General features: G+C 38.3%; 1 protein-coding gene across 6 annotated transcripts in view; it reads left to right on the top strand.

Moving 5' to 3' along the window:
• DMXL2 (Dmx like 2) overlaps nucleotides 1-22,481 on the top strand; it is a 162,644-nt gene that overhangs the window by 109,928 nt on the left and 30,235 nt on the right. For all 6 annotated transcript variants that reach the window (XM_067747048.1, XM_067747035.1, XM_067747046.1 and 3 more), the window contains 4 exons: nucleotides 4,380-4,549; nucleotides 9,658-9,755; nucleotides 10,194-10,359; nucleotides 11,679-11,943. In XM_067747048.1, coding sequence (XP_067603149.1) covers nucleotides 4,380-4,549; nucleotides 9,658-9,755; nucleotides 10,194-10,359; nucleotides 11,679-11,943 — 699 coding nt within the window. The remainder of the gene's footprint in view (nucleotides 1-4,379; nucleotides 4,550-9,657; nucleotides 9,756-10,193; nucleotides 10,360-11,678; nucleotides 11,944-22,481) is intronic.

Below are 22,481 nucleotides of genomic sequence, written 5' to 3'. Positions count from 1 at the left end.
CCAGAGGTCTCTGAGACTGTCCTCAGTTCTTTTCATTCTTTTTTCTTTATTGTGCTCTGCAGTAGTTATTTCCACTATTTTATCTTCCAGGTCACTTATCCGTTCTTCTGCCTCAGTTATTCTGCTATTGATCCCATCTAGAGTACTTTTAATTTCATTTATTGTGTTGTTCATCATTGCTTGTTTCATCTTCAGTTCTTCTAGGTTCTTGTTAAATGTTTCTTGCATTTTGTCTATTCTCTTTCCAAGATTTTGGATCAACCTTACTATCATTATTCTGAATTCTTTTTCAGGTAGACTGCTATTTCCTCTTCATTTGTTAGGTCTGGTGGGTTTTTATCTTGCTCCTTCATCTGCTGTGTTTTTCTGTCTTCTCATTTTGCTTATGTTACTGTGTCTGGGGTCTCCTTTTCGCAGGCTGCAGGTTTGTAGTTCCCGTTGTTTTTGGTGTCTGTCCCCAGTGGCTAAGGTTGGTTCAGTGGGTTGTTTAGGTTTCCTGGTGGAGGGGACTAGTGCCTGTGTTCTGGTGGATGAGGCTGGATCTTGTCTTTCTGGTGGGCAGGTCCACGTCTGGTGGTGTGTTTGGGGGTGTCTGTGGCCTTATTATGATTTTAGGCAGCCACTCTGCTAATGGATGGGGTTGTGTTCCTGTCTTGCTAGTTGTTTGGCATAGGATGTCCTGCACTGTAGCTTGCTGGTCGTTTTTGCACCTTTTTGTATTATGTGGAGCTGGGAGGTCTCTTGTGGACCAGTGTCCTGAAGTTGGCTCTCCCACATCAGAGGCACAGCAGTGACTCCTGGCTGCAGCACCAAGAGCCTTTCATCCACATGGCTCAGAATAAAATGGAGAAAAGTAGAAAGAAAGAGAGAGAGAGAGAGAGAGAGAGAGAGGAAGGAAGGGAGGGAGGGAGAGGGAGGGAGGGAGGTAGGGAGGAAGAAAGGAAGAGAAAGAAAGGAAGGAAGGAAGAAAAAATAAAGATAAAATAAAATAGTTATTAAAATAAAAAATAATTATTAAGGAAAAAAATTTTTTAAGTAAAAAAACAAAAGAACAAACAAAAATGGATGGACAGAACTCTAGGACAAATGGTGAAAGCAAAGCTATACAGACACACAGTCTCACACAGAAGCATACACATACACATTCACAAAAAGAGGAAAAGGGGAAAAAATAATATATTTTGCTCTCAAAGTCCACCTCCTCAATTTGGGATGATTTGTTGTCTATTCAGGTATTCCACCGATGCAGGGTACATCACCTTGATTGTGGTGATTTAATCCACTGCTCCTGAGGCTGCTGGGAGAAATTTCCCTTTCTCTTCTTTGTTCACACAGCTCCGAGGTTAAGTTTTGGATTTGGCCCCGCCTCTGTGTGTAGGTCACCGGAGGGTGTCTGTTCTTCTCTCAGACAGGACGGGGTTAAAGGAGCAGCTGATTCGGGGGCTCTGGCTCACTGAGGCAGGGGCACGGAGTGCAGGGCGAGCCTGCGGCTGCAGAGGCCAGCATGACATTGCACCAGCCTGAGGCGCGCCATCCGTTCTCCCGGGGAAGTTGTCCCTGGATCACGGGACCCTGGCAGTGGCGGGCTGCACAGGCTCTGGGAGGGGAGGTGTGGATAGTGACCTGTGCTCGCACACAGGCTTCTTGGTGGCGCCTGCAGCGGCCTTAGCGTCTCAGGCCCGTCTCTGGGGTCCATGCTGATAGCCGTGTCTCACGCCCGTCTTTGGAGCTCCTTTACGCAGCGCTCTTAACCCCCTCTCCTCGCGCACCAGGAAACAAAGAGGGAAGAAAAAGTCTCTTGCTTCTTCGTCAGGTCCAGACTTTTCCCCGGACTCCCTCCCGGCTAGCCATGGTGCACTAACCCCTTCAGGCTGTGTTCACGCCCCCAGTCCTCTCCCTGTGCTCTGACCAAAGCCCGAGCCTTAGCTCCCTGCCCCCGCCCGTCCCGGCGGGTGAGCAGACAAGCCTCTGGGGCTGGTGAGTGCTGGTTGGCACCGATCCTCTGTGCGGGAATCTCTCCGCTTTGCCCTCCGCGCCCCTGTTGCTCTGCTCTCCTCCGTGGCTCCGAAGCTTCCCCCTCCGCCACCCGCAGTCTTCGCCCAGGAAGGAGCTTCCTAGTGTGTGGAAACCTTTCCTTCTTCACAGCTCTCTTCCCCTGGTGCAGGTCCTGTCACTATTCTTTTGTCTCTGTTTATTCTTTTTTCTTTTCCCCTACCCAGGTACGTGGGGAGTTTCTTGCCTTTTGGGAGGTCTGAGGTCTTCTGCCAGCGTTCAGTGGGTGTTCTGTAGGAGTTGTTCCACGTGTGATCTCCACATCTTACTCTTCGGCCATCTTCCCCCTCTCCCCTGAAAATTCTTAACTCTTGATAAATATTGTGACTTTCAGAAAGACCATGCTCATTTACAGTCCCAGAACCAGTATTTGATGATGCCAAAACTCAGCTCATTGCAACACTTGATATTATCATTTAAAACAATCTATGGCATTTGGAATAGGTTTAAAAAGTGGTATCTCAAATTTTAGTTTTAAAATTTTAGTTTTAAATGATGGTCATATGGTACTGAATCACTTAATGACAATTGTGTATATTGCCTAGGGAGACCTAAAACACCTCAAATTTCTAAAGCTTTGTCAAATTCCATTTTCCCTTTGATACAGTTAAAACATTGGAGATGAGAAAAGTGACTGCTATTGTAGGTGATGGTCCGGGGAAAAACTTAAGTAGCTAGTAGACAAGCTAAGAAGAACAGAGATATATTGCAAAGAATAGCCTGCCATTGGTAGGCAAATAAAAATAAGTGCCTGCTGGTGCCCCTTGTTTTTTCTTCCTAATACCTTTTTACACTTCTAGTAGTTAGATTTCCAAATAGAGTTACTGATCTTTTCATCTTCTTTCTGAACCAAGTTCCTCTGACATGTCTGTGTATATTTTTGTTTCCTTTTAGTCATACCAAAAATGTCATCAACCAAATTTCATTTAAGGGTATAGAATATACTTTATATTGTTACTTTATATTAAAATTTTTATATCAGCAAAAGTGTGCATTTTGCATTGCCTTATAATAGCAATTCCTAAAGCAAAGTGTTAGTTTTTTTATAGTTATTTCATTCAGTGATTATTTCTTGAATCAGACAGATTTAAATAGAGAATTAATCTGCTTTTTAGGTTCTGAAAAAATACAAGTTGATGTTTTTAAGTTTTGTCCATTTTCCCCCTAAATTTATAGTGACAGTTAAGGCTTGTTGCATTGATTTTGTGCTATGATTTCAAACACAGTATATAAATGTTAGCAATGAGGAATTTAAAAGGCTTAAGATTATTATTTAAAATGGTCCTAATAGTTTTTTTAATAATTTCCGAAGGAACTTTTGGGAAGCAGTAATTGTTAGAAAAGCTTTAAACTATATGGAAAATCTATATAGTAGTTGTTAATGAAAAAAATTATATGTGGTAATATTGATAGCCTTACAGCATTGGGAGTCCTTTGTAATGTGGCTATCAGACCGTCATTGACCTCCGACATTTCTTTGTTTCCAAAGGGATTCTAATAGATGGCTGATTCGACTAGCCTGGCTTCTTTCCTGGGATCCTTGGGGTTCTTCCCAGTGGCATTCCCACTATCTAACATCACTCCTTGGTTCACTTCTCTCATGTTTCTTCTTTACCTGCTCTAAGTGGAGTAAAGTGTTATCAGTTGTTCAACTGTTGACAGACTCACTGAGGGTGTCACTAAACCGTATTTGTTGCCTCTAAATACAGCCTAGATCCCTGTCAGTCTTTTACCAGGGCATAAAAGTGTTTGCCATCAGTAATTAGGCCGCTTTAAACTCTTTTTAACTGAGGCACCAAAGACAGAGGAATGTGCCTCCTGACTGTTCTTCCCTAGAACTCTCATCAAGTTTAAAGCTTGCTTTGAAGTGATATGTAGCTCCTTGGCCTGAGGGATGAATGGGGCAGTTTTCCATATCCAGTACTGAAGGATATGGTCTGCAAGCAAGTGGCACTGTGAAACAACATCCACGTACATGGACCAACCTATTTTGACTTGACCAGAGCTTTTACTCTTGATCAGTTTGGTGTGTGTACGTACATATGAACGGCTTGATATTCAAATATCTTTCTTTCCAGCAATTAAGTTTTAGTGTCTCTATTCTTGCAGCGAATACGTTTCAGAAAGATTTTGGTTTTGTGTATCCTGTCGGTGATCTCGTATGTAGAAGCTTATACTATAAAATCCTGAATGATGAAATCTTTTGATACTTTTTTTCAGCTTGAAAATTCTTTCCAGAATGAATAAATACATGATTATGTAAAAAATTGGTTTTGTTTTTGTTTTGGTATAGTTCTGGAACTTATTATTTTGTATTTCTAATTTAGGTGTGTCTACTTGCCATTTTGCCTGGGCTTTTCATTCTGAGGCTGAGGAAGAGCTGATTAATATGATTCCGGCAATTCAGAGAGGGGACCCTCAGTGGTCTGAGTTAAGAGCTATGGGAATAGGTTGGTGGGTGAGGAATATTAACACTCTTCGAAGATGCATTGAAAAGGTAACTTTACTTCATTGGATTTTGAAGTTAAGTCTTTTCTTAAAGCATAAAAGATATTATCTTCCAGAAAACCTGTGGTGAGGGATTAGTATGTACATCTTGAGATCTTGAGAACTTCTTAAATAAAAATTTTTGGACCTTTAAAACTAAAATTTGACCTTTATAAAATGTCCAAGCAGTATATCAATTGTCTTTTGCCATATATACTAAGTATATAATATTTATGGAACAGATATTTTCTGCTATCAGTTGAGGTGCATCCTAGTTTAAGAAAATACAAACTGTATGTCAGTTACATACATTACATAGAAAAAAAGTTCTCTTCATTCATTCATTCATTCATTTATGCATGCTGCACTGCATGGCTTGCGGGATCATAGTTCCCCAACCAGGATGGAACCCACACCCCCTGCAGTGGAAGCACAGAAACGTGGAGTCTTAACCTCTGGACCGCCAGGGAAGTCCCAAATCATTCTTTTTATATAAAAGATTCTCTGCATGGCTAGGTTAATAAATACCAAACTTCCTGTGCACTTTTAAAATACCATTCAAAAATTTTTGATTTGTGTGCACTTGAAGAATATATCTATGGCAGCAAATGACACATACTATAAATTTCTTTTTTAACTTATTTAATTAATTTTGTTTTTGCTACGTTGGGTCTTTGTTGCTGTGTGCGGGCTTTCTCCAGCTGCGGCATGCAAGGGCTACTCTTTGTTGCGGTGCGTGGGCTTCTCATTGTAGCGGCTTCTCTTGTTGCAGAGCACGGGCTCTAGGCGCTAGGGCTTCAGTAGTTGTGGCACGTGGGCTCAGTAGTTGTGGCGCATGGGCTTAGTTGCTCTGCGGCATGTGGGATTTTCCTGGACAAGGGATTGAACCTGTATCCCCTGCATTGGCAGGCGAATTCTTAACCACTGCGCCAACAGGGAAGTCCCCTCATGCTATAAATTTTAAAATGGGTTTTTGGAATCAGTTTTCTAGTAGAAAATAAAATTGTTAAAAAATTTTTAGTAGAAGCTGAAAATTCTTTCAGTGTTGCAGAAACTAACCATTATTGAGCACCTTTTGTGTACCAGGTTTGGTTCTAGTTGCTTTTCATAAATTATTTCATATAATCTTCTCGTCAGCTGTATGTTACCATCTCGATTTTCCACCTGGTAGAACTACGACTCAGAGAGGTTGGGTAACCAGCCCAAACTCCCATCATTTAAAAGTGTTAGATTTAGTCTGTGCCCTTTCTACTCTGTCGTGATTAGGAGAGTGGGATTGTCATTGTTTTGTTTACTTTTAGGAGTCCATTGAAATTCTCGGAAGTACGATTAATGATACTACATTTGTGGAGTATGAATTCATTTCCCCCAAGAGGAATTTATTCCTCTACAGTAGTAGTTTCTAAATTTTAGTGTTTGAAGAATCACCTGGCAAACTTGTTTGAAACATACATCCCTCACTTCCACTCTCAGAAGTTTTCATTTAGTGGGTTGGAGGTGGTAGGGCTGTGGCATCTTCATCTGAATTAGCATCCTGTGATTCTGGTGTTCATGGTCCTCACATCACAGTTTGAAATGTAAGTGTAAAAGTGTCATTTTCCTGCTACATGTAAGGCTGCCAATAATATGTAAGTATTTCTCTTCTCAAAATAGGCAGATGTAAGAAGGAATTTGTTCTCATACCAACCAAGAGATGTAGTTTCTGATGTACAGGGAAATTAATTGTTATAGCATATAAATTACACAATATCTACGTTAACTTTTTTTTTTTTTGGCCACGCCACATGGCTTGTGGGATCTTAAGATAGTTCCCAGACCGGGGATTGAACCTTTGCCCTCGGCAGTGAAAGCACCACTCGAGTCCTAACCACTGGACCACCAGGAAGTCCCCATTAAATTTTTTTCATATCCCAAAGCAATGGAAAAAGAGGAGGACATATTTTATCTGAAATGTTCTACAAAGTCTCTTCAGTTTCTTGTCATCAGTGTGTTGTGTCATTATAATTGAGTATTTCTCATATATACGTATGATTTATTTCCACAAGTAATTTATCTCTTAAAATTAAATCAAAAGGAAATGTAAAATTTTTTCCCTTGAAATATATGTTATATTGGGTTGGCCAAAAGGTTCATTCGTTTTTTTCTGTAGGATGGCTCTAGTAGCACTTAGTTGTCTTCAACTTCATTCGAAACAAATTTTTAGATTGTATTGTGACAGCTGTCATTATCAGCACGGATTTAAAAAACGCTTATCAGAATTGGTGAATTTTTGTGTAGCCATTTTAATATTGAAGATAGAAGGAAAAAAGCAACACTTTCGGCATATTATGCTTTATTATTTCAAGAAACGTAAAAACACAACTGAAACGCAAAAGAAGATTTGTGCAGTGTATGGAGAAGGCGCTGTGACTAATCAAACATGTCAAAAGTGGTTTGCGAAGTTTTGTGCTGGAGATTTCTCGAGAAGCTGGATGATGCTCCACGGTCGGGTAGACCAGTTGAAGTTGATAGGGATCAACTCAAGACATTAACTGAGAACAGTCAACGTTATACCACGCGGGAGATAGCTGGCATACTCAAAATGTCCAAATCAAGCATTGAAAATCATTTGCACCAGCTTGGTTATGTTAATCGCTTTGATGTTTGGGTTCCACGTAAGTTAAGCGAAAAAAACCTTCCTGACCGTATTTCCTCATGGGATTCTCTACTGAAAGGTACCAAAAACGTTCCGTTTCTAAAACAAATTGTGATGGGTAATGAAAAGTGGATACTGTACAATAATGTGGAATGGAAGAGATCATGGGGCAAGCGAAATGAACCACCGCCAACCACACCAAAGGCCGGTCTTCATCCAAGAAAGGTGATGTTATTTATATGGCGGGATTGGAAGGGAGTCCTCTATGATGAGCTCCTTCTGGAAAACCAAACGATTAATCCCAACAAGTACTGCTCCCAGTTAGACCAACTGAAAGCAGCACTTGACAAAAAGCATCTGGAATTAGTCAACAGAAAGCACATAATCTTCCATCAGGATAATGTAAGACCACACGTTTCTTTGATGACCAGGCAAAAACTGTTAGAGCTTGGCTGGGAAATTCTGATTCATCTGCTGTATTCATCAGACATTGCACCTTCGGATTTCCATGTATTTTGGTCTTTACAAAGTTCTCTTAATGGAAAATATTTCCATTCCCTGGAAGACTGTAAAAGGCACCTGGAACAGTTCTTTGCTCAAAAAGATAAAAAGTTTTGGGAAGATGGAATTATGAAGTTGCTTGAAAACTGGCAGAAGGTAGTAGAACAAAACAGTGAATACGTTGTTCAATAAAATTCTTGGTGAAAATGAAAAATGTGTATTTTATTTTTACTTAAAAACCAAAGGAACTTTTTGGCCAGCCCAAAAACTCATTAGCTGAAGATGAATAAAAATTCTTATAAGAATTATTAAACATTGAAGTACTAAGTTAAATGATTGAAGGCAGAGAAAATACTTAAAAAGGGGAAGAGGAATAAAAGCATTTTTGTGATGTGATTTTAGGTGTCTTTACCCCTCTTCACCATGCCTTGGTGGCTTCCTGCTCTACCATCAGTGTTCATTAATAAAACATCCATTGTTTTTAATCGTTATACCTCTCAACTTAGTTATTTGCAGAGGTTATATCAGTATCTTTGAGAAATATGTGATCTGTATGGTACTGTATTCAAAACCGTATGATTATGTACAACAGTGTTACTGGCTTAATAATTTTTAAACTTACATTGAGTTGATTGGTTCTTTATAAATTCAGCAGCTTTGGTCATATGGCTCAAAGGAGGTTATCAGTTATGGTACAAAGGGGAATTATATATTCATTAAGGCTTTTTCTCATGGAATTTCTAAGAACTAAAATTTGAAAGCCCTTCAAAATAATGGAGCTTCAACCACCTGTATTTTAATTACATGCCAGAAAGAATGTGTCAGTCCTTCAGAACTGTCAGAATTTGATTGAAAAATACTGGAGGGCTTCCCTGGTGGCGCAGTGGTTAAGAATCTGCCTGCCAATGCAGGGGACATGGGTTCGAGCCCTGGTCTGGGAAGATCCCACATGCCGCGGAGCAACTAGGCCCATGAGCCGCAACTACTGAGCCTGCGCGTCTGGAGCCTGTGCCCCGCAATAAGAGAGGCCGTGACATTGAAAGGCCCGCGCACCATGATGAAGAGCGGCCCCCGCTTGCCACAAATAGAGAAAGCCCTCGCACAGAAACAAAGACCCAACACAGCCAAAAATAAATTAATTAATTAATTTTAAAAAATACTGGAAAATTATGTTTAAAGAAAAAAACTAAAACATTAATTTTTGTATTTTTCAAAATGTGTGTGTATGCATGTGCGTGAGTATAACTGATATTTATTTACAGTTGTCTGTATCAGTATTAGTTGAGAGAGCTTTAAAATGTGAAATCACATATACATACCATAGAAGTCAGCATTTTAACTTTTACAAAACATTAAGAAATTTAATATGTCTAATTTTCAAGAAAAGGTCTCACTGGGAATTCCCTGGCGGTCCATGGTTAGGACTCTGTGCTTCCACTGCTGGGGGCCCGGGTTCGATCCCTGGTTGGGGAACTAACTTCCTGCAAGCTGTGCAGCACAGCCAGAAAAAAAAAAAAGAAAAGAAAAGGTCTTACCTATCAAATATTCTGCATTCTTTATTGTTTCCTATCTTAGACAGTTTTATTACTACCTGGGTTCTAATCCCTTTTACACCCCTTACTTACTGTGTGACCTTAGGCAATTCAGTTAACCTCTTTGTGTCTCAGTCGCCTCATGTGTAAAATGGGGATAATAATAGTACCTCTTGGATCGTGGTGATTCAGTAAGATAAGTGAAAGGTGTCTAGTACATGGTAAGTAGTCAGTAAATACTAGTTGCTGTTATTATTTTTATTGTAATTACTGGTATACAAAGGGTTGTTTCTAGGAGCATGTATTATAAGCTACTGGCGATTGTGGAATAGAGTCAGCTTTTCCCATCTGCATAGTTTGTGTCATCCATGGAAGTAGTAGGGAAGCATTAATTGTTGTAATTTGTTTATCAACTAGTTAATTCAGTATAACTTTTTATTGACTGTTTAGGTTGCCAAAGCTTCTTTTCAAAGGAACAATGATGCCTTGGATGCTGCATTATTCTACCTTTCAATGAAGAAGAAAGCAATAGTGTGGGGTCTGTTTAGGTAAATTTCCTCAACACTTAATATGGTTTAATGGAATGAAGATTGTGCTGTGACTCAGAAACATAATGCTTTTGAAAGTACTTAGATAAATCAGTTTCCTTTTTTGTGCCTTGATTCCTTTATCTGCAAAACAAATAGAATATCATTTGAACTTAACCTAAAGAGTGGGATATTGTTAAAAATAAGTTGATAAAAGCACTTTGGAAAGTAAAGAGTGCACTTGCTTCCTATTCATGTATACTTAAGGTATTTTGAGTTTTCTCCTTATTAGAAGAAACAAAGAGAAGCTTAATAACAAATACCTACCACTAAAGTTGTTATTGTTCTTCTTTTAGATGGATGTTTGAGGTTTTCATTTTCTATTTTCATATATTCTGTAAAGGATTAAAACTATTTTAAATTTGGTTTAACCACTGATGTTTGTGCTCTGGTTCCCAGGTCACAGCATGATGAAAAAATGACAACATTTTTCAGCCACAATTTTAATGAAGATAGATGGCGTAAAGCCGCTTTGAAAAACGCTTTCTCTTTACTTGGAAAACAACGCTTCGAACAATCTGCTGCTTTTTTCTTGTTAGCTGGTTCATTGAAAGATGCCATTGAGGTATAACTAAGAAAGCATGCTATGAAATACCTGTAAGAGCTTGAAAACCTGGGAAGATCATGGAGGAGACTGTAATGTTTGGTCATATGTTTGTAAGGATAGAGGGTAGAGAATAACTACAGAGATTACTAACTTAAATAGTAGCACAATGATAATGGAATTATAAATAAATACATGTAGAAACATAAATGAAAAATTTTATATAGAGAATATTGCATTTCAAGATAAGTATTTCAAGTATAAGTGTATGGAAAAATGGTTTATGAATATCTTTCTCCTGACCATCTTGTGATTCGGAACTATTTAAGTATGTATAGGTCACAATCTCCTTACTTTGTGTAGACAGGCAGATATTTTAAGTTCTTTTTCGTCTAAATGAAATTCACAGATAAGGAACTGAGATTGCAGTTTATACTGTTTTGAAATATAGTCTTAGATATTGGAAGGTGAATGGGAAGAGATAAAAGTTCACATTTTTTGATACACAATCTTGGTAGCTGGTTAAGAGAATAATTACAAATATTTCTGTTGTTTATGAGATATTCCTTTTAGGATACCTATTATTATAGTGAATAATCCAAACAGGTGAAGGAAAAACATAATTGGAAATGATATATCATAGAAAAAATAGGAAATATCCAACAAAATGAAAGTACTTTATGTTTAGAATTAGTCATATTTTCAGAATTATCTCAGATGTATGAGTTTTTAAAGTAACAAATATTTATAATTTTGAAATGGGAAGCTTATCCTAGAAGATACTCAGGCAAAGAAGAGAAATGTTGATTGAGTGAGAGAGGCTCATATTGCCTGCATGACCTCAGACTCTCAGATGAGTAGCTACTTTAGAATATAAACTCAGAGTAAGAATAGAGTATGTGGCTTTATTTCTTAAGTTATTTGCTATGTAAGTAGAAGATTCTTTTAAAATAGTAATAATTATGTTTATATGGAAATATATTTGGAAATTAACAGGAACTGATGTACATAAATTTAGATGTCATAAGTGGTATTTAATTTAAAGATGTTATTTGAATTGATCTAAGTCTGAGATGGTGTTGATATACTTCATTTTATGCATTTTTTATAAATGATCTTTCTAGGCTGGAAGCTACTAAGTTCTAGTTTCTTAATCTTCCTGCTATTCCTTAATCTCCTTTCAAGCAAGCATATAACTACCCTTCACTGTCTCAACCTCTGGACCTCTTCCCTCCACTGTGAGAATATAAATAGTGGATAATTTCAGGATATCAGTTGGATATTTCGTATCTCTAAATAATTATCATTAAATAAGTATTTCTTAATATTTAAATTTATAGGTATGTCTTGAAAAAATGGAAGATATCCAGCTAGCCATGGTAATTGCCCGTTTATATGAATCTGATTTTGAGACTTCATCCACTTATATATCCATCCTAAATCAGAAGATTTTGGGTTGCCAAAAGGATGCCTCAGGATTCGATTGCAAAAGATTACATCCTGATCCTTTCTTACGTAGTCTTGCATACTGGGTAATGAAAGATTATGCCCGAGCCTTGGACACGTTATTGGAACAAACACCAAAGGAGGATGATGAACGTCAAGGTAGAACATTTTGTGGATTTCTCTTTTTCTTTTTTAAAAGAAGACAGTTTCTGAACTGATGTTCACTTAGATAATACACACACACACACCCCCCACACACACAACCGATCATTACCAGATTTACTTTTCAACTTTGAGAAATTAGTATCAAAATTTCTTGTGCGGCTAAAGGTTTAGTCACTTACTATCTATAATTGAATCTAGCATTTTGTTATCATAATTTGAGTAGTAAAAGAAGACTTCACACACATTTTTACTCTCATAGCTATATATCAAGGCATATAAGATTACCATACTATTCTAATTTCATATATATTAGACTGAAGCATACAGAATGTTTCCACATCACACAGCTCTTTCTATGTATCATAATAGCCGGTTTCCTAAAAAAGTGTAAATTTTGGCTGTTACACATGTTGGTTTAGTGTATGGGCCTACAAAAACTTTATTCTTGTGTGGCGAACTTTCTTTACTCTTAGTTATACCAAATAATTTAGATTTTTAAAAGCATTTGGAAGGTATCTAGCAGCATTGTTTGCAATAATTTAGAAAATGGAACATTTTAAATATTCATCAATACAATAGTTATATAAATTATAATATATCTGTACTATAGAAACAGTGTGCTATTAAAAATGGGGTAGAGTGATGTGTTAATATGTGCTGTATTATTAAGTGAAAAACTAAGATATAGAACAATATGGTTCTTGTTGCACTTTATGTATATATGTCGTACATATACACACGTGTGTGCACACACGTACTGTGTCTGGTTCCCACTCCCTCTCCATTTTTTGTGTTTTGGAACAAATCACAAGAAACTACTGGCACTGGTTATCTTTTGGGAATAGGAGTGGGGAGATACAAGCTTTTACTTTTCATTTTGTACTTTCCATAGTTATAATTTTCTAGCCTTTTATTTTTATTACATATTATTTTTAAACATTAAAAGAGCTTACATGAATAAAGAGATTCAGGCTCAATTTTTACTTCTTCTTTACAAAAAAGAAATATAATATTTTAATACACAGTACCCCCTTATCCACAGGGATTATGTTCCAAGACTCCCAGTGGATGACTGAAATTGTGGGTAGTACCAAATCCTATATAAACTATGTTTTTTAAATATATATATATGATAAAGTTTAATTTATAAATTAGGCACAGTAAGGGATTAACAACGGTGACTAATAGTAAAATAAAATAGAACAATTATAACAATATGCTGTAATGAAAGATGTTGTTTCTCTCACTCAGAATCTTATCATACAAATTTATTGCCTTTTCCATCTTAACTAAGCACTTACCATGCACTGTGCCCATAACTTTTGAAGTTTGAGGTGTGACAGAAAAACTAGCATGAATTTCTTTTTCCTGCTTCACAATTTCACGGACAGAAGATTCATTCTGACCTTAGATCTTAGTACCCTCAGCTTACAAATTTTTTTACTTTCCTCATTAAATAGAGAACTTTCAAATTTTCACTTAAAGGAAGCACTTACGCTTCTCTTTGGCATAGATGAACTTCCAGCATCACTACTTTTGCACGTGGGGCCGTTATTAAGTATTATAAAATGAGGGTGACTTCAACACAAGCACTGTGGTGCCGTGACAGTGGATCTGATAATCCAGGTGGCTACTAAATGACTAATGGGTGGAATACTCTGGACAGGATGGAGCGAGATTTTTGTCGTGCTACTCAGAACCACTCGCAATTTAAAACTTATAAATTGTTTATTTCTGAAATTTTCCATTTAATATTTTTGGACCTCAGTTGACCTCAGGTAACTGAATCCATGGAAAGCAAAACTGCAGATAAGGAGGGACTACTGTAAATATTTTTAAATTTATTTAAAGGAAAGGAAATAAAACCTTTAGAAGAAAAATATCTGACCTACCCAGGTAATTTTAATAAAATGTACACATTTTTACAGAAGGAAGATTCTGTTTATTTCTTAATCTTTTCCAGGTTAACTTTTAAAAGGTTGTGTGTTATTGGGGAAAATTTTATGTATACATAAAAGAGTGAATGATATAATGAAAGTCTCTGACTCTATCATCCAGTTTCAGTAGTTATCAACTCATAACCAACCTCGAGCCATATATATATTCCCATCCTTTCCACACCCTCCCATTCTCAATACTGTACAGATTCATTTTGAAGCAAACACAACAGATCATTTCATCTGTGAATATTGCAACATGCATCTCTAAAAACTAAGGACTCTTTAAAAAACAATAACACATGTCATTGTTATAACACATAACAATTTTATTAGTAATTAAATACTCAGTCTTCAAATTTCCCTGGTTCTCTCAAAACCTTATACAGTTGATTAATTTGAAACAAGATCCGTATGATGCCTATATATTGTGATTGGCTGAGGTGACTCTTATGTCTGTTTTGATCCATATTTAGTTACCCCCTCCCCCTCCCCCAGTTTATTTGCTAAAGAAGTCGGATTGTTTGTCCTATAGTTTCTTTTTTTTTTTTAACATCTTTATTGGAATATAATTGCTTTACAGTGGTGTGATAGTTTCTGCTTTATAACAAAGTGAATCAGTTATACATATACATATGTTCCCATATCTCTTCCCTCTTACGTCTCCCTCCCTCCAACCCCCCCATCCCCCCCCTCTAGGTGGTCACAAGCACCGAACTAATTTCCCTGTGCTATGCGGCTGCTTCCCACTAGCTATCTATTTTACGTTTGGTAGAGTATATATGTCCATGCCACTCTCTCACTTTGTCACAGCTTACCATTCCCCTCCCCATATCCTCAAGTCCATTCTCTAGTAGGTCTGTGTCTTTATTCCCGTCTTACCCCTAGGTTCTTCATGACATTTTTTTTTCTTAGGTTCCATATATATGTGTTAGCATATGGTATTTGTCTCTCTCTTTCTGACTTACTTCACTCTGTATGACAGACTCTAGGTCCATCCACCTCACTACAAATAACTCAATTTCGTTTCTTTTTATGGCTGAGTAATATTCCATTGTATATATGTGCCACATCTTCTTTATCCATTCATCCGATGATGGACACTTAGGTTGCTTCCATCTCCTGGCTATTGTAAATAGAGCTGCAATGAACATTTTGGTACATGACTCTTTTTGAATTATGGTTTTCTCAGGGTATATGCCCAGTAGTGGGATTACTGGGTCGTATGGTAGTTCTATTTGTAGTTTTTTAAGGAACCTCCATACTGTTCTCCATAGTGGCTATACCAATTCACATTCCCACCAACAGTGCAAGAGGGTTCCCTTTTCTCCACAACTTCTCCAGCATTTATCGTGTCTAGATTTTTTGATGATGGCCATTCTGACCGGTTTGAGATGATATCTCATTGTAGTTTTGATTTACATTTCTCTAATGATTAATGATGTTGAGCATTCTTTCATGTGTTTGTTGGCAATCTGTATATCTTCTTTGGAGAAATGTCTATTTAGGTCTTCTGCCCAGTTTTGGATTGGATTTTTTGTTATTGAACTGTTTGAGCTGCTTGTAAATTTTGGAGATTAATCCTTTGTCAGTTGCTTCATTTGCAAATATTTTCTCCCATTCTGAGGGTTTTCTTTTGGTCTTGTTTATGGTTTCCTTTGCTGTGCAAAAGCTTTTTTTTTTTTTTTTTGTGGTACGCGGGCCTCTCACTGCTGTGGCCTCTCCCGTTGCAGAGCACAGGCTCTGGACGCACAGGCTCAGCAGCCATGGCTCACGGGCCTAGCCCATCCAAGGCATTTGGGATCCTCCCAGACCGGGGCACGAACCCGTGTCCCCTGCATCAGCAGGTGAGCCCTCAACCACTGTGCCACCAGGGAAGCCCTGTGCAAAAGTTTTTAAGTTTCATTAGGTCCCATTTGTTTATTTTTGTTTTTATTTCCATTTCTCTAGGAGGTGGGTCAAAAAGGATCTTGCTGTGATTTATGTCATAGCATGTTCTGCCTATGTTTTCCTCTAAGAGTTTGATGATGCCTGGCCTTACATTTAGGTCTTTAATCCATTTTGAGCTTATTTTTGTATATGATGTTAGGGAGTGTTCTAATCTCATACTTTTACATGTACCTGTCCTGTTTTCCCAGCACCACTTATTGAAGAGGCTGTCCTTTCTCCACTGTACATTCCTGCCTCTTTTATCAAAGATAAGGTGACCATATGTGCATGGGTTTATCTCTAGGCTTTGTATCCTGTTCCATTGATCTATCTTTCTGTTTTTGTGCCAATACCGTACTGTCTTGATTACTGTAGCTTTGTAGTATAGTCTGAAGTCAGGGAGCCTGATTCCTCCAGCTCCGTTTTTCATTCTCAAGATTGCTTTGGCTATTCGGGGTCTTTTGTGTTTCCATACAAATTGTGAAATTTTTTGTTGTAGTTCTGTGAAAAATGCCAGTGGTACTTTGATAGGGATTGCATTGAATCTGTAGATTGCTTTGGGTAGTAGAGTCATTTTCACAATGTTGATTCTTCCAATCCAAGAACATGGTATATCTCTCCATCTATTTGTATCATCTTTAATTGCTTTCATCAGTGTCTTATAATTTTCTGCATACAGGTCTTTTGTCTCCTTAGGTAGGTTTATTCCTAGATATTTTATTCTGTTTGTTGCAATGGTAAATGGGAGTGTTTTCTTAATTTCACTTTCAGATTTTTCCTCATTAGTGTATAGGAATGCCAGAGATTTCTGTGCATTAATTTTGTATCCTGCTACTATACCAAATTCATTGATTAGCTCTAGTAGTTTTCTGGTAGCATCTTTAGGATTCTCTATGTATAGTATCATGTCAACTGCAAACAGTGACAACTTTACTTCTTCTTTTCCTATTTGGATTCCTTTTATTTCTTTTTTTTCTGTGATTGCTGTGGCTAAAACTTCCAAAACTATGTTGAATAAGAGTGGTGAGAGTGGGCAACCTTGTCTTGTTGCTGATCTTAGTGGAAATGGTTTCAGTTTTTCACCATTGAGGACAATGTTGGCTGTGGGTTTGTCATATATGGCCTTTATTATGTTGAGGAAAGTTCCCTCTATGCCTACTTTCTGCAGGGTTTTTATCATAAATAGGTGTTGAATTTTGTCGAAAGTTTTCTCTGCATCTATTGAGATGATATGGTATTCTCCTTCAATTTGTTAATATGGTGTATCACGTTGATTGATTTGCATATATTGAAGAATCCTTGCATTCCTGGGATAAACCCCACTTGTTCATGGTGTATGATCCTTTTAATGTGCTACTGGATTCTATTTCCTAGTATTTTGTTGAGGATTTTTGCATCTGTGTTCATCAGTAATATTGGTCTGTAGTTTTCTTTCTTTGTGACATCTTTGTCTGCTTTTGCAATCAGGGTGATGGTGGCCTTGTAGAGTGAGTTTGGGAGTGTTCCTCTGCTATAATCTGGAAGAGTTTGAGAAGGATAGGTGTTAGCTCTTCTCTAAATGTTTGATAGAATTCGCCTGTGAAGCCATCTGGTCCTGGGCTTTTGTTTGTTGGAAGGTTTTTAATCACAGTTTCAATTTCAGTGCTTGTGATTGGTCTGTTCATATTTCCTATTTCTTCCTGGTTCAGTCACAGAAGGTTGTGCATTTCTAAGAATTTGTTCATTTCTTCCAGGTTGTCCATTTATTGGCATACAGTTGCTTGTAGTAATCTCTCATGATCCTTTGTATTTCTGCAGTGTCACTTGTTACTTCTCCTTTTTCATTTCTAATTCTATTGATTTGAGTCTTCCTTTTTTTCTTGATGAATCTGGCTAATGGTTTATCAATTTTTTTTGTCTTCTCAAAGAACCAGCTTTTAGTTTTATTGATCTTGGCTGTCATTTCCTTCATTTTTTTTTCATTTATTTCTGATCTGATCTTTATGATTTCTTTCCTTCTGCTAACTTTGGGGTTTTTTTTTTCTTCTTTCTCTAATTTCTTTAGGTGTAGGTTAGGTTGTTTATATTAGATGTTTCTGTTTCTTAAGGTAGGATTGTATTACTATAAACTTCCCTATTAGAAATGCTTTTGCTGCATCCCATAGGTTTTAGGTCTTTGAGTTTTCATTGTCATTTGTTTCTAAGAATTTTTTGATTTCCTCACTGGTCTCTTGGTTATTAAGTAGTGTATTGTTTAGTCTCCACGTGTTTGTATTTTTTACAAATTTTTTTCCTGTAATTGATATCTAGTCTCATAACATTGTGGTTGGAAAAGATAGTTGATATGATTTCAGTTTCCTTATATTTACCAAGGCTTGATTTGTGACCCAGGATATTATCTATCCTGGAGAATGTTCCATGAGCACTTTGGAAGAATGTGTATTCTGTTATTTTTGGATGGAATGTCCTATAAATATCAATTAAGTCCATCTTGTTTAATGTATTGTTTAAAGCTTGTGTTTCCTTGTTTATTTTCATTTTGGATGATCTGTCCATTGGTGAAAGTGGGGTGTTAAAGTCCCCTACTATGATTGTGTTACTGTTGATTTCCCCTTTTATGGCTGTTAGTATTTGCCTTATGTATTGAGGTGCTCCTATGTTGGGTGCATAAATGTTTACAATTGTTATATCTTCTTCTTGGGTTGACCCCTTGATCATATGTAGTGTCCTTCTTTGTCTCTTGTAATAGTCTTTGGTTTAAAGTCTATTTTGTCTGATATGAGAATTGCTACTCCAGCTTTCTTTTGATTTCCATTTGCATGGACTATCTCTTTTCTGTCCCCTCACTTTCATTCTGTATGTGTCCCTAGGTCTGAAGTGGGTCTTTCTTTGACAGCATGTATATGGGTCCTGTTTTTGTATCCATTCAGCCAGTCTTTGTCTTTTGGTGGGAGCATTTAATCCATTTACATTTGAGGTAATTATCAATATGTGTGTTTCTATTACCATTTTCTTAATTGTTTTGGGTTTGTTATTGTAGGTCTTTTCCTTCTTTTGTGTTTCCTGCTTAGAAAAGTTCCTTTAGCATTTGTTGTAAACCTGTTTGGTGGTGCTGAATTCTCTTAGGTTTTGCTTGTCTGTAAGGTTTTTAATTTCTCCATTGAATCTGAATGAGATCCTTGCTGGGTATAGTAATCTTGGTTGTAGGTTTTTCCGTTTCATCACTGTAAATATGTCCTGCCACTCCTTTCTGGCTTGCAGAGTTTCTGCTGAAAGATCAGCAGTTAACCTTATGGGGATTCTCTTGTATGTTGTATGTTGTTTTTCCCTCGTTGCTTTTAATATTTTTTCTTTGTACTTCATTTTTCATAGTTTGATTAATATGTGTCTTGGCATGTTTCTCCTTGGATTTATCCTGTGTGGGACTCTCTGTGCTTCCTGGACTTGATTGACTATTTCCTTTCCCGTATTAGGGAAGTTTTCAACTATAATCTCTTCAAATGTTTTCTCAGTCCTTTACTTTTTCTCTTCTTCTGGGACCCCTATAATTCGAATGTTGGTGCATTTAATGTTGTCCCAGAGGTCTCTGAGACTGTCCTCAATTCTTTTCATTTGTTTTTCTTTATTCTGATCTGCAGTAGTTATTTCCACTCTTTTATCTTACAGGTCACATATCCGTTCTTGTGCCTCAGTTATTCTGCTATTGATTCCTTCTAGAGAGTTTTTAATTTCATTTATTGTGTTGTTCATCACTGTTTGTTTGCTCTTTAGTTCTTCTAGGTCCTTGTTAAACGTTCCTTGTATTTTCTCCATTCTATTTCCAAGATTTTGGATCATCTTTACTCTCATTATTCTGAATTTTTTTCCAGGTAGACTGCCTGTTTCTTCTTCATTTGTTTGGTCTGGTGGGTTTATTACCTTGTTCCTTCATCTGCTGTGTGTTTCTGTCTTCTCATTTTGCTTAACTTACTGTGTTTGAGGTCTCATTTTCGCAGGCTGCAAGTTCGTGGTTCCCGTTGTTTTTGGTGTCTGCCCCCAGTGGCTAGGGTTGGTTCAGTGGGTTGTGTAGGCTTCGTGGTGGAGGGGACTTGTGCCTGTGTTTTGGTGGCTGAGGCTGGATCTTGTCTTTCTGGTGTGCAGGACTGCGTCCGTTGGGTGTGTTTTGGTGTGTCTGTGACCTTACTATGATTTTAGGCAGCCTCTCTGCTAATGGCTGGGTTTGTGTTACTGTCTTGCTAGCTGTTTGGCATAGGATGTCAAGCACTGTAACTTGCTGGTCATTGAGTGGAGCTGGGTCTTAGCGTTGAGATGGAGATCTCTGGAAGAGCTTTTGCATTTGATATTACGTGGAGCCAGGAGGTCTGTGGTGGACCAGTGTCCTGAACTCAGGTCTCCCACCTCAGAGGCATAGGCGTGACACCTGGCCGGAGCACGAATACCCTGTCACCCACACGGCTCAGAAGAAAAGGGAGAAAAAATGAAACAGAGAAAGAAAAATAAAATAAAATAATATAAAGTTATTAAAATAAAAAATAATTATTAAAAAATTAAAAAGTAATAATAAAAGAAAGAAAGAATAGAGCAAGCAAACCAGAAAAACAAATCCATCAGTGATAGCAAGTGCTAAAAACTATACTAAAAAAACCCCCCAAACAAAAAATGGATAGACAGAACCCTAGGACAAATGGTAAAAGCAAAGCTATACAGACAAAATCATACGAAGAAGCATACACATACACACTCACAAAAAGAGAAAAAGGAAAAAAAAAATCTGTATATATAAAAGAAAAAAAAGGAGGATGAGAGCAACCAAATCAATAAACAAAGCTACCAATGATAATCAACTCTAAATACAAAACTAAGATAAACATAAAGCCAGGAACAAATTAGATGCAGAAAGCAAACCCCAAATCTACAGTTGCTCCCAGCATCCACCACCTCAATTTTGGGATGATTCGTTGGCTGTTCAGGTATTCCACAGATGCAGGGTACATCGAGTTGACTGTGGAGATACAATCTGCTGTTCCTGAGGCTGCTGGGAGAGATTTCCCTTATCTCGTTTGTTTGCACAGCTCCTGGGGTTCAGCTCTGGGTTTGGCCCCGCCTCTGCGTGGAAGTCTCCTGAGGGTGTCTGTTCTTTCCTCAGAGAGGACGGGGTTAAAGTAGCAGCTGATTAGGGGGTACTGGCTCACTCAGGCCGGGGTGAGGGAGGGGTACGGATGTGGGGCGAGCCTGTGGCGGCAGAGACCAGCGTGACATTGCACCGGCCTGAGAGGCTCCCCATGTGTTCTCCCAGGGAAGTTGTCCCTGGGTCACGGGACCCTGGCAGTGGCGGGCTGCACAGGCTCCCGGAAGGGTAGGTGTGGAGAGTGACCTGTGCTCGCACACAGGCTTCTTGGTGGCGGCAGAAGTAGCATTAGCGTCTCATGCCCGTCTCTGGAGTCCGCGCTGATAGCTGCGGCTCGTGCCCATCTCTGGAGCTCGTTCAGGCAGTGCTCTGAATCCCCTCTCCTCGCACACCCCGAAACAGTGGTCTCTTGACTCTTAGGCAGTTCCAGACTTTTGCCCGGACTCCATCCCGGCTAGCTGTGGCGCACTAGCCCCTTTCAGGCTGTGTTCGTGCAGCCAACCCCAGTCCTCTCCCTGGGATCTGACCTCCGAAGCCTGAGCCTCAGGTCCCAGCCCCCGCCCGCCCCGGCGGGTGAGCAAAGAAGCCTCTCGGGCTGGTGAGTGCTGGTCGGCACCGATCATTTGTCCGCTTTGCCCTCTGCAGCCCTGTTGCTGCGCGCTCCTCCGTGGCTCCGAAGCTTCCCCCCTCTGCCACCCACAGTCTCCGCCCGAGAAGGGGCTTCCTAGTGTGTGGAAACTTTTCCTCCTTCACAGCTCCCTCCCACTGGTGCAGGTCCCATCCCTATTCTTTTGTCTCTGTTTTTTCTTTTGCCCTTCCCAGGTACGTGGGGGAGTTTCTTGCCTTTTGGGAGGTCTGAGGTCTTCTGCCAGCGTTCAGTAGGTGTTCTGTAGGAGTTGTTCCACATGCACATGTATTTTTGATGTATTTGTGGGGAAGAAGGTGATCTCCACGTCTTACTCCTCCACCATCTTGAAGGTCTCCCTCTTTGCAGTTCTTTTTGTTTTGATAGTATATCCCACTAAGGATGTTCAGTCAAATTACTTATTTTTTTTAAATTACTTATTTTTAAGTCACTTTATAGTTCCTCTCTTGTGGTTATGCTACCAACTTGATACAAAGAATAATTTGTTTAATTTTGCTTTTATGGTGAATTTTTTAAAATTAATTTTCTTTTAGAATTATATAAAATGTTGAAGTGGTTTTTAAATAAAAACAATAAAATCAAGGTATTTTCAGAGAAATCTAGCTTCTTTCCTCGTCTCTCTACCCTGTTCTTGCCTCCCTTTTTTAGGGGACCAATTGAAAAAAAAATTGTGTGTTCTCCTTCCATTTAAAAAAATACAAGTGTGTGTGTGTGTGTGTGTGTGTGTGTATGTGTATGTGTTCCCTCTTTACTTTCTTAGATAAAAGGTAGTTTAGTATCTTTTACTTAATATATTCTGGATATCACTCCATAGCAAAACAGGGAAATTCTTTTTATTTTAGCTGTATTTTGTGGGTATATCGTAGTTTAACTAATCCTAGGTTAATATTTAAGTGTCCTTTTTTTGAGGAAA

This window comes from Pseudorca crassidens, chromosome 1 (assembly GCF_039906515.1).
Source record: "Pseudorca crassidens isolate mPseCra1 chromosome 1, mPseCra1.hap1, whole genome shotgun sequence".
NCBI classification, from domain to species: Eukaryota; Metazoa; Chordata; class Mammalia; order Artiodactyla; family Delphinidae; genus Pseudorca; species Pseudorca crassidens.
Note: the sequence above shows the minus strand (reverse complement) of the source record. Positions and strands in the feature narration are given on the sequence as shown.